Here is a 12,991-nt window from a genome sequence, read left to right as displayed (position 1 = left end):
TAAATTTTCTTGATTTAGGAGTCGACAGGCTTCACAGAAACATCCGAGACTCTCTTACAGTGTGTTTAATTCATGTCCCGAGTCATTTTGCTGGACATCTATACAAGAAAGGCACCGTTTGGTTTATTTGATGGTATAATTAAACAAATTTAGTAAGGATGATAAATAAAGTTAAATTTGTGGATAATTATTGTATAATGGATAATATATATTATGTTTGGTTTTCTTTTCAGGTTTATAATGGAATGGTACATAAAGTGGGTAATACCCAAAAAGCCCCTTCTCTTTATTAAATTTATTATATTTAATGCTTCTTTTTACCTTCTGAAATGCATCTTTCTCTCCACACGTAGAAACTTCTGAAACGTGTTTCTCTCCACAACTTCTGAAATCATATCTCTCTCCCAAATAGCGAACGCTTTTCTCTACAAAGACAAGGATTTGGCCGGAATTAAAGGTTAGTGAACAATTCTACTTAACAATCGGTTATATTATTCTATTTTCTTGAAATAAAACCCAAATGCCGATTTAGATTGAGTGTTCTTTTGTTTCCCATCTTAGTATGATTATATGTTATTGTTGTAATCATGCTTAATTTCATTAAGCTCTGATCTAGCGCCGACATACGATAACTCGTATTTGTAATTTAATACTGCATATAACCTTCATATTGGCATTTAGATAAAAACCTAATTTTTGTGCTTTTAAATTGGCATATTTCAGTAGCTGACTACATATTCCATGATTATAAGAAAATATATTTAATTAATTACATGTTTTTATTCTGTATTGTGAGTTAATATGTTCAATGCTTAGTTGTTATGGAGACAAAGCCTACACCTGAATGCCAGTGTGGCAATGGGTTGATGCTCTTACGGAAAGCTGGTGATAGATCCACTCGTCCAGGAGAATTTTACTACATAACCATCGGAACAAATTCATCTGGTATGACCAGTATCAAGGAAATGATGTGATCCACCAAAATAGCATGTCAATGGAATATACTAGTGGATCTAGCAGTGACACGAAGGAAACATGTATCAATGACAAAGGTCCCTACGCAGGAACAGTCATTTACTCAAGATTGTTACCCAAGAAAGAAAGAATCAATCGCCCCCAGAAAAGAATCTGTTGTACATGCTGGTGACGTAAAAGAAGCAACCAGAGACATTGAGAAAATGGTCCCGAAGGTCATGCCTATTTCATCAGATGATATTTGTTGCTGTTTCGGGTGCACTTGTTGTTTCGTAAGTGTGTTCCTATTATTCTTACTAATGTGTGTTATTTTGTCAAAGTAAGTTAATAAAAAATATGTGTATGATCTCTTCAAATTGTACATGTATCTAGTATCATTCATTTTCATGTAGAATGATACAGTCTTAGGTACGACGCTTAATTTTTGGTTTTGACATTTTGTATTTTTGGACAATGCAAGCGAATCGGTGTCCCTTCTTTTGTATTTTGTATCAATAGGGATTGTGTTGATTTCGTGGATGAAGTTTAAAGAAAATTTAATGCTTCTCCATTTCATGATGCAAACGTATTTAATATTTCTCTGTTTCCAGTAGAGATGGGACATCACAATAAATTTTAGTTGTCAAAACCTGCTAGTGGGAATATTAGATGGACATTGAACTATTGATAGTAGGTGTACCATCATAAATACATGTATTACTTCTATTTAACTCATTCTTCATTTGGTACTCGGACATGTAAGTTTTTGTAAACACCAGAATTTTAGTTTAAGGAGAAATGTCCAGATATTTGGATGTATCATCTGAGGAATCTGTGAATAGCACTTACAAAGCTGTATTACCAAATGTTATTGAGCTCATATCAAGTGACGATGAAGCTGAAATCGATATTATAGTAATTTCATCGGACGAGGAGAATGATCTGAAAACCGATGAAGCTGTCAAATTAGCTTCCCCAACACCTATGCCTCCAACAGCAACCAAAGTGGATGAAAGTTTTCCACCTACTGCTGCTGTCAATGGTTTACTCTCTGCCAACAGGAATGAAGATTCCTCATCACTACAACACAAGGGTAAGAAGCCTAAGATGGTTACTGATCTTGAATGGGTCAAAGTGATCAATAATGCAGATGATGATGGTACAAATGAGCACGTTCATGCTGCATTGGGTAAGAGAGAATCGGTAGAAATGAAATGCTATGAAGAATCCAAATGTGCTACGAACGGCAGTGGCTAAATGTTGCATCCGTGGTAAGATAATTAGTTTTGGAACCTCTTTTGTTGTTGGTTTTCACCAACTTGTCTTGGGTGCAATGGTCCTGGTCCGTAATGCTTTTGTGTATATAGACAGCAATGATTTTGCTTTTGTTCCAACAAGTGTACATTCTCACCCAAGTTAATGTGAATGGTTCCAAAACATTAAATATGAAGTGCAAAGACAAACAAAAACTGAAACCATATAGAACATAGTCGACAGAAAATGAAAAACAAAGTAGCTCAAAGAAATTTAAAAGTAACCTTCAATTGTCCAGGCAAAGATATACAAACTTATTTTCTTTATAGTAGCTAATCTAAATGCCGAAAGTCAGAAGAAGGAAAAATTAATAACAAGAGAGAAACAAATGCCCTCTACAACGACACAGGGAGAGCAACACCAAAATAAGGGAGACTGGAGAAACGAGGAAAACTTCGTAAAACGATTATTGCATTTGGGACAGAATATTTTTTTTTTAAATGTGAACAATAGAAAAATAAAGTAAAGTAATATTGCAATTTCATCATATTTCGACAAAAAAAAAAAGATATGCAAATTCATATATTTCCACAATCGTTTCATGTACAAAATATGCCAAAGGTTTCTGAAAAAGAGTACCAAAGCAACTACCTACACCATTCAACAAACCAAAAAGATACTGTAAGGTAGATGAACAAAATACAAAACAATGTATTCCCATTTCAGAGCCTTCGTGAAGTGGAATGTATGAAATGTGCTTTGAAATACGTTGTTATTAGTTCAGTCTTCCTTAAGTAGCCTTCGAACCAACTTTAGCCTTGCATGTTGCGGAGCTTTAAACAGAAGATTCTGTTGCTTTGGATTTTCTGCTAGCAATGCAGCAGCAACAACAATATCATCTTCACTAAGTTCGTGGATTGATTCTAGGACATCAAACACATCTTTAGTTGCGTTAATTGTATCATACTCAACGCCAATTCGCTTCACAAATTCGTTCATTGTAGATCTTGACATCTCAGTGAAATTGTTAATGGCATCAATGAATAGCTGCTCACCTTCTGAATGTTTCTTCCGTTTCCTAGTGTTCTTTGATTACTACCAACTTTGTTCACGGAAGGAGCATTTGACACCGACATGGATTCACCTGCTTCCTCAGTCTCTTGGAAGAGAGTATTCGGTCGAATTTTGTCTTCGGGCACAATATCATTATCATCAGTCATGTTCAGTACTCCTTGAAGGGCCTCTGCAAAGCTCTCAGCATGCTGTCCCGTTGCACGGTCACTTCCAAATATTTCGCACCAATCGGGAAAATAAGGCCATGTTTTGTAACGCCACGTACGAACACTGCTATCAGCCTGTTTGTATATTACAGATTAAGTATTGTACGACAATTACATATAATTGAAAAAAGATGTACAACAGAGGTTTACCTTCACAAATGAATCCCATGTTTCGTCAGTTGCTTCAATTCTCTTCTCTGTTTCATTCCACCCAATTCCACTCCTGCTAAGCATTGTTAACAAAGAACCATGAGTCCTTTTCCAGACATGAATCTTTGAGTTAATATGTGGGTTGCCTATTAAATCGGTGTTTGGAAAAGCCTAGGCAATAGATTTCTCTAACACAGTCAAGTATCCGCAGCGAAACCCATTTTCACTCTTCCATCCAACGTTGACTAGTTCTTTTAGTGCCTGAATGAGGAATTCATCCTCCTTCTGTGTCCACACTCGGCGAATTCTCTCAGATTTCTTAGCGGTGCTAGTTGCAGTGGCAATATGTGAGCTAATATCCATGATGAGTAGAACAATATATAATAATCCCTGTACAATCCAGAATTATTTATGTACACTATTTTAGTCGAAAAACGGAACCTCCATACATAGAATTTTTAAAATACACAAACAACACCGAGTTTTACATATCACAAAAATAAGGACATAAAACGTCAATCAAAAGAGAAAACATAAATCATCACCCTTTGACATATTGTCTAAAATAGCACTAATACAGAAAAATACATGAACAACATCATTTATCAGTTACTATGGTACATAGACAGTGCTAAGTTTTCCCTCCATGTGTCCCATGCAGGAGAAGATTCAACATTGCCAATGAAGTCAAAATCTCCAGTTTCTGTAAGTTCAACATATGACTCATCAAACACATCTACAGGGTCATCTACCATTTAGGAGCGAATGAAATTATGTAGCAGAATGCAAGCCATTACTATACGATTCTGAACTTTCAAGGGGTAAAACGATGGGCTACGAAGAATAGCCCATCGTCTTTTCAATAACCCAAATGCTCTTTCGATAACATTACGAGCATGACAATGTTTAGAGTTGAAAAACTCTTTGTAATTCTGGGTTGCAAAAGAACCGCCCACCCACTGATCCATATGGTATCGAGTTCTCCTATACGGCGTCAAGAATCCTTCAACGTTTGGATAGCCATTGTCGCACAAGTAATAACAACCTGTCATTTCACAATAGTATTAAAAGTTAGAGAGAACGAATATAAAATTCCAAAAGTGATATACACACTATAGTTCTAAACTCTTGAAATCTTTACAATCATAATCGAAAACACATTTACACTCCTTAAGAGCACTTACGACAGATGAGTTCTATCCTCTTGGAATCTTTAGCCCATCTTGGCGATTAACTGCATCACGTAGAACACGAGCGTCTGCCGCTGATCCTTCCCATCCGGTTAGTGCGTAAATAAACTGCATGTCACGATTGCATATCCCCAAAACATTTATTGATGTTGTTCCTTTTCTATTTCTGTATTTGGCTTTGTCTTTACTTGATACTTGGACACTTATATACGTTCCATCCAATGCACCCAAACAACCCTATTATGTATGTTGTTCATACACTTCAAATTAGTCGCAAAAATATTTGTGGCTGCTATGCTTCAGATGATGAATTTAAATGCATGACGTCTATATAATGAGTAAAGACACTTACCTTGAACCATTTCCACGTATTTTTGGAGCAATTCTCATCCACTGGCATTGGTTTGACAAGTAGTATGAGGTGTAGTTTGAGAATCGAGCGGAGTACTTCGTGGAAATGAGAGCTCACTGTTTGTCCACTTCGTAAATAATCATGACCAATTACTCTAACTTTCTTGTGATGTGCTAAAATAGATAAAAACATTGCCATCTTCTCCTCAATACGAACATATCTCGAATCCACTACGCTACTCACATTTTTTACCAAATAACAAAGACGTGCAAATGCATTACGATCCATTCTCAAATTCGAAACACACTGCACATCTCCTAATTCAATAATCCTATGTAGATGATTGATTTGAGCAGGTATTCTCCCAGTTAAATTGTAAGAACGGTCTCTTCTACGGTATCTACGAGGCAACCGTGCTACAAACTTCGTCAAAAAACGTGTTAACAGCACTAAGAACATGAAGGACCTGCTCAAATGTTGGTGTACCGCTACAAATGTTGCGATGTCACGATGTACTTCAGCCATGACACAAAGATTTATGCCACAAGTTCTAACCATTTAAAGTGGTCTACTAAAAAAAGAACACCATGTAACAACGTATATCACAACAATATAAGTTGTAAAACAAAAAAATACGGAAGAAAAAAGGAAGTAAGTACTACGAAAATGTACCGAAACCAACAAAAATACAGAGAAGTTAACAAAGTAGGTTTCGGATGGAAGAAAAATGAGATTTCTCGATGAATGTTGTACGAAAATGTACCGTAATAGATGGATTCCAGTTTTATTCTTCACAGGTATTTCATGGATGCTGCTATCCCATTCACGGCTTCGGAAGGAAGACAAATGAGATTTCTCGAAGAATGTTCTGATAAATGCTAGGGCTTGGAGGTTATTTCGGTAAAATGTGTTTGTGTACTACATGGCACTGTACGTATTGCATATAATGTCTTGGGTTGCAGATGGTATTAAGAATGTCTGCCACACAGTACATTGTAACAGGGCCCATATACAAGCACACATACATTGTCTTCCAACCAATCATGGTACTAAATCCGAATTTAACACAAATCAACCACTTATACAGGTTACCAAACGGTGCCAAAGAGTAATCTCATTCGATAGTACCACGTGGAACTCATCTTACACAGAAAGAGAAAATTCTCTTCAAATTGATTTTCAGTGTTCCATACGTACGATGTTACAATTGTCAAATAAATTATAGTTGAAATATCACAATCTTGAAGAACAAATTAAGTATGAAAGCAAAACATATCTTGGCGAAATAATTTATTCTTAAATTATCTTGTTTTTTTTTACATGAATTTTGATTTTCTAGACTAAAGCTATTTACGATAATATTTATATTAACTCTAAATATGATTTTTTTTATTTAAAAAAATTTATTTTTTAATAAAACCTTAGTTTCCATGTTTTGTAAGTATCTATTCAAAAAATCATCTTTAGATTAAAGAGACTATATATATTGACAGATAGATACTATAAAATAGAGAGACGACGAGAGAGAGCAAGGAAGAACAGAGAACCCATGTGTTGCTTCTGAAAAATCGAGTCATTAAGTTTTGTCGTGTATTTACCGTGTTGTTGTGGAGTATTGAAGATTTTCGAGGACAACACTTAATTAAAGTGTTGTTAGAGAATTGTTTATTCATCTGAATTTTGGTTTCACAGAATTTGCATCCATTGTGTTCGGTTAAATATTTCACCTATTCCAATAACAAAAAAACCAATGATCCTCCATCCATTCGTTTGAGCTTCATTAATCTTGCGAACATATGGGTTCATAATTATAGGAATTGGTTCTATCAGTGATATGGCACTCAACGGAGCCTTTTTACAAATAATTTCTCATTATTTCCGATGATAGAAATTTAGGCTGCAATTTGTTTTCTTGATGTGTTGGAATTATTTTTTTGCTATTCGCTAGTATTCTTTTGGTATGTTATAAACTGACTATTTTCTAGTGAATTTGTTACCCCGAGGCACACTTGTGCATAATTATTTGCGTCTCGATTTATTTACGAGAAGTTTTATATGTTAAGTCTAAGGTATTAAGACATCACATTCAACACTTAAAACTGAAACAAACAAGATTAAGCTGTTACAAATTAATCTAACTTTTAGGACAATACAGATAGTAAATTAAAGCAAGCTTACACCAAGCCCCATAATTGAGCACCTTGATTCTAAGACCTGATATTAAAAACCTTTTTATTGTCAAATCTTGATACAAAAACGTAGAAATAAAACCACGCCATCTATTAGAAGTCATATCCTTTTTCGCAAGTGAATCAGCCTTAAAATACCGGTGATTCCATCGGCGAGCTCACCAGATTCAACAAGTCGTTCCAATAACTCTTGTAATCCTCAAGTTCTCCTAAAATTGTAGTAACCATGTTGTCTTCGTAACATACGGGGTTAAAATTAACAGACACGAGATCGGTTAATGAACCTGTGTTGTAATTGTGATCCATGGAGTACGTTATATTGTTGTCATGAAGGTGAACTGAATCCCCCGTTTCGCCATTGATTTGCATGTAACTGTTGGCTTTTCCAAACCCACATGCACCAGAGTTGCTCATCGAAACAACGTCGTTCACCATCAGTATGCCGCCATTGGGACCAGCTGTTGGGACCGTAGTCAGGTTACCGGAGAAGTTTAGCGTGGATGTTGGAGACTCGAGAATCTTGACGGCTGAGTTGAAAAAGTTGTTGGATGCGGCGGTGGCTTGCCAGACTTTCAGCACGTCTAAACATGGCGGTGGCGGCGGCTGGGGTGGCTGAGCGGTGGCTCTGTGGAGTTGGAGGTTAGCCAGAAGTTTGGACTCGCGAACGAGCCTGGCTTCGGCCTCTAGCCGAGCTGTTTCCCATTGAGCCGTGTGGTTGAGGTTGGCGGACTGAGCCGAGCCATCTGGGTTGTTCTTAGGCTTGTGGGTTACCGGGTCGATTCCCATTCGAGATAACCTTTTCTTGAGGCGGGTGTTCCAGTAGTTCTTGATCTCATTATCTGTTCTTTTTGGTAAATGAGTTGCTATTGCCGACCACCTATAATTAGTAATTTACATATATATGAAATAAGATTTGAATATTTCACAAAAAAAAAAAATATTCTGATATAATGATTTATATTTAGTTACCTGTTGCCTAAAAGAGCATGAAGTCGAATGATTGCCTTCTCTTCTTGAGTGCTGAACTTTCCTCTCTTGATATCAGGTCTTAGATAGTTCGTCCACCTCAATCTGCAACTTTTCCCACACCTTTGAAGCCCTAGAATCACACACACACAAATTTTCTTGATAAAACTCTAATTATAATATAGCATTTATGCATTACAGAAACTAATTCCAATTTCTTTTTTAAAGTGAGAAAGCAGAAGTGTATCCTCGAAACTGCAAGATTCTACAAACAACATGTTCGATTCGCACCCCTCGACGATGCAAATAAAGTAGTTGCATGCATGTAGAAATACCATACCTGCTTTTGCAGGCAACGCGCGCCAGCTCCCATGTCCATGCTGCTTAATGTGAGAAACCAACTTTTGGTCTTCTTCTCGTGTCCATGGCCCTTTCTTCACCTCCACATTCTCGTCGCAGTTCGACAATTCCATGGTAGGGTTACAAGCAGACTGGTTAACAAAATTCCTATAACAAGATGTACAGTAAAACAAGTAATTCAATGTTAGAATATTAATTAGTGGGATTTTAAGTTTGGTGTGAAAGATATATATGCAATGGATGTGTTGTATATATATACAAGTCATGTGAAGAAATTAATATGTACTTTACTACAACTAGTACGTCTGATAATTTTTGACCTAATATTTTTATGACAGAGCCCACAGAGAGTCATTGAATGATTGCTCAATCTCAGAGTTAATTGCTTGCATGCGCTGTGTGCGTGAAAGAAGGAAACATTCATGTAACTTTGAACTTCCTAACATAATACTGTCGGCTCATAAATATGTACATGTACGCTTATGATGTCAAAAAAAAATAATTTTGGCAAATAATTAGAAATAGTCGAATTACTGAAAAAATCACCCCAAGGGCGACGGCTGCAGTGCAAGATGACTATTTCTAGAAAATTTAGTTTTTGATGCGCTGAAACTATTATCTAAACACACATGTTCCCGATCCCTGGATCTCGACTTTGTCATCTGTAGCGGAGTCAGATTTTCATTTTTACCCGGGCTAGAATTTTTTAAACCATTATTGAGCTAATATTGACAAATAGAGTCCCGGACTACAAAAAAAATAAGACAAAATTTTATGTATAAAAAACATCGGAAAAAAAAGTCATCCGGGCTACCGCCCGAGCGAAGCAACACATGGCTCTGCCCGTGGATTTGGGATACAAGTTAGGCTTGATGTATCAGGGTGATTCCCCTCGGTATATTTTAGGAAAAATATTTTTTTTGGTCTGCTTAATTATCCCATTTTTTGTTTGAGTGTCATATTTTGTCGGAGTTTTGACGTGACACCAACAAATGATGACGCGACGTTGAGAAATATTGAATCGACGTGAGGAATTCTGATGTGACACAAAAAATTGATGATTTCAATTACACAAGTTAATAGACTACAAAAAATTATTTTTCCTATATTTTATTCCCCCCTACTTATTCTTTTACATGATGAATGATCATAGTTCCCTGCATGACTTAAAATATACCACAGTCCACACTCTACGTACATTTACTAAAATGGCAATCATATTAAACCTTCTGTCGGAGGAATATCTAACCAATTTTCAAACCATATATGTCATAAATAAATGTGTCAATTTTCAAGTAAATTCGAGTTTGTAAATTTTGTTTTAATAGTATATGGTTCTATTACTTGTACTAACTCTCATTTGTAATAATTTTTTTATTTAAATTTAAATTTCTTAAAAATAAATTAGGTATCTGTAATCTATACATCAATTTTTTTTCTTTAAATTCACCTCAGTTTTTCCTAATTTAATTGGCAAAAACTTATGTGAGACGGTCTCACGGGTAGTATTTTATGAGTCATATATCTTATTTAGGTCATCCATGAAATTTTTTTACTTTTTATGCTAAGAGTATTACTTTTTATTGTAAATATCGGTAGGGTTGACCTGTCTCACAGATAAAAATTCGTGAAACCGTCTCACAAGAGACCTACTCAATTTAATTTGCATGATCACGAGTGCGTGGCTCATTTAATATATATGTGGGTTCAATGAGTCCTTTGGGTATTAAAGACTTGGACCACTTTTGATTTTGTAGAGGGATTAGGGTGATGTCGAGTAGACATTGTTTCGATTTAATTCGGAGAAAAGTCTCGTGGAAAGAAACAAGAATTAGATAAACAAATAAATAAGACATATAAATGTCATTTTTGCATGCAACAAATCTAGTATAAATTTAAGTTTAAAATTTGAATATATTTTGGTGAATTGGACTCCTCATATTGAGTGGTGTATTTAATTTATTAGGCGAAAATCATTGCACGTTGGGCGCCTAAAGAACTCTATTATTTTGAATCATTAATAACTTTAATTTATTTAGAATTAGATTGTATAATGTAGTACTCATTTGAATAATTGAGGTAACTTATAATGTAAAAATGATGAAGAAAGAAGTAAATGTGGATAAATATCTAGTTTCATAATTCTTATAATTGGTACTTAGTTGACTCGGGGAATGAAATATTTTTTAATCTTTCTAGAAAATATTTTTTGTGATTGGATGAATTATGGTGGACTAAAACGAATGTCATGTTAACGATTTCAATGTAATCTTTACAAGGTCATGAGATTTTTAGATTGTAAAGGGAAAAATAGTTTTTGATCTTGTAAGTTTTTCATTTTAATTCATTCATACTATCGGCCAATTTTCGATTTTACTTTACTAATTCGCACTTTTATTTTTAATTTTATTCATTTTTAATCAGAGTACTGAGATAGCTCTAAAAATATTAACGTGTTCCCAAAAATTTCTGATATGGCAATAGAAATGACTAACATGTCTAATGTCACAACAACTCTGGTGAAAAAAAACTAAAATTGAAAAAAAGAATTGACCGATAATATGACCAAAAAATTACAAGTAATATGGCCGAAGATATAATTTCATCGACTATTAATAAATTCTAATAATTTGCTAATATAGATTTTTATCATTAATTTTTAAAAATGTTGAAAGAATATTTTTTTTTTCAGGCACATAAAATACTAAAATAATTACTTTAAGTGGCTTCCCTTTAACGAGTATAATATATGTATATCAGAGGATGAGTAATATAATTAGAAAAATAAAATCACATCATATACAAGTAAAATTTTACAACAACCCAACTCAAATCTAAATTATATATGCTCACCAAAATTTCAAAATTATCGTTTGTTTCTTTTATTTTTTTTTTTAAAAAAGGAATTCTAAATCAAATCAAATTTCTTCTTGTTAGGATCAATGGAATCCGAATATCTCAACACTGGTATGATATTGTCCACTTTGGGTTTTACCCCTTATGGTTTTGCTTTTGGAACCACCCAAAAGGCCTCATACCAATGGAGATATCATTCCATCTTTATAAACCCATGATCTTTCTCTAGATATTCCAATGTGAGACTTTGGTTGCATCCCAACAATCCTCCTCTCAAACGAAGTTCCACTATTATTCTCATGGTCCGAGCCGAGCCGAGCCTCAAGCCTTGTTCGTCCTCCAATCGAGGTTACTCCACTTCACTGCGTTGGAGCGCACACCTTACATGAACACTGAGAGCATAAACCACACCGAGAGTTTAATCAAGGATTTTTACCGGGAGCCCTCACCTCCTTCGTTTAGGTATCGAGGATTCTACCCACACGGTTCGATCTAGACCATGGCTCTTATACCACTTGTTATGTCCATGGCTCTTATACCACTTGTTATGTCCAATGGAATTCGGATATCTCCACACTGGTATGATATTGTCCACTTTTAGTTTTAAACCTCATGGTTTTGCTTTTGGAATCACCCAAAAGGCCTCATACCAATGGAGATATCATTCCATCTTTATTAACCCATAATCTTTCTCTAGATCTTCCAATGTGGGGCTTTGATTGCATCCAACATTTCTTTTAAGTTTCGTTCTTTCACATTTAAATCAAATATGATCCGAATTCGAAATCTAAACCTGCTAATTACATAATAGCTTAAGCTAGCTTGAGCCTAATTTTTTTGTCCATATGAAATAATTTAGGGTGCATTTGAACCAAGAAATTTAATTTCAAAAATGGATACGAAATTACTTTATTATTCCAAGGATCTGAACCCATTGTTGTAAAAAAAAATTAAATAATAAAAATGATTTTTTTTAAAAAAATAAACCACATTTCTATTGTTCATTTGCATTTTATGCTCTTTACAAAAAAAATTTAAATATGCAAATATTTGACGTCAGTCATAATTATATTTATGATTAATTATTTCTATTTTGGGAGATAGAAGGGCCAGGAGTTGCATTAAAATTTGAAGGCTCCTTTTCTATTATATCCATTAATATTTCATTTTGTTAGTCAGATTTTACCCAGCATTAACTCTATGCGTATCCAATTTTTCATACTATTTACTTTACACATTATCTATCAAAAGTTATTGTCTCATTCAATTTTGAGTGGATTGTGTTGAAGTGATGCCAAATTTCTCAACAGCATTCAATCATCATTGTTTTTATACGAATTTTTTTTTAAATAATTTATATGTGAGACATTTATATATTCAATTATAGATATTGAGTTAAAACCTACTTTTTAGTATTGAATTTGAGACTAAAAGTTCATT

At 34.7% G+C, this 12,991-nt stretch overlaps 2 protein-coding genes across 2 annotated transcripts; both read right to left on the bottom strand.

Annotated features, from left to right (window-relative positions):
* Positions 1–2,898: 2,898 nt before the first annotated feature.
* Positions 2,899–3,780, bottom strand: LOC140816837 (uncharacterized). The gene is made up of 2 exons (XM_073176319.1): positions 3,639–3,780; positions 2,899–3,563 (listed from the first exon to the last, which is right to left on the bottom strand). Exons 1-2 carry the CDS (start codon positions 3,720–3,722, stop codon positions 3,204–3,206), a joined length of 444 nt encoding a protein of 147 aa, XP_073032420.1. The 5' UTR covers positions 3,723–3,780; the 3' UTR covers positions 2,899–3,203.
* Positions 3,781–7,326: 3,546 nt separating this feature from the next.
* LOC140816788 (transcription factor MYB16-like) lies at positions 7,327–8,896 on the bottom strand. The gene is made up of 3 exons (XM_073176234.1): positions 8,676–8,896; positions 8,339–8,468; positions 7,327–8,246 (listed from the first exon to the last, which is right to left on the bottom strand). Exons 1-3 carry the CDS (start codon positions 8,806–8,808, stop codon positions 7,499–7,501), a joined length of 1,011 nt encoding a protein of 336 aa, XP_073032335.1. The 5' UTR covers positions 8,809–8,896; the 3' UTR covers positions 7,327–7,498.
* Between the last annotated feature and the right edge of the window lie 4,095 nt (positions 8,897–12,991).

The sequence above is a fragment of the Primulina eburnea genome, chromosome 16 (assembly GCF_022965805.1).
Source record: "Primulina eburnea isolate SZY01 chromosome 16, ASM2296580v1, whole genome shotgun sequence".
Taxonomy (NCBI): Eukaryota; Viridiplantae; Streptophyta; class Magnoliopsida; order Lamiales; family Gesneriaceae; genus Primulina; species Primulina eburnea.
This window is presented reverse-complemented; position numbering and strand designations above follow the sequence as displayed.

Bases quoted from the DNA above. Each gene is read 5' to 3' on its own strand.
- LOC140816837 (XM_073176319.1), bottom strand. From the start codon at position 3,722: ATGCTTAGCAGGAGTGGAATTGGGTGGAATGAAACAGAGAAGAGAATT. The intron at 3,564-3,638 runs GTAAACCTCTGT...ATATACAAACAG, and splicing joins CATGGGATTCATTTGTGAAG to GCTGATAGCAGTGTTCGTAC.
- LOC140816788 (XM_073176234.1), bottom strand. From the start codon at position 8,808: ATGGAATTGTCGAACTGCGACGAGAATGTGGAGGTGAAGAAAGGGCCA. The intron at 8,469-8,675 runs GTATGGTATTTC...GTGTGATTCTAG, and splicing joins CGCGTTGCCTGCAAAAGCAG to GGCTTCAAAGGTGTGGGAAA. The intron at 8,247-8,338 runs GTAACTAAATAT...TACTAATTATAG, and splicing joins CATGCTCTTTTAGGCAACAG to GTGGTCGGCAATAGCAACTC.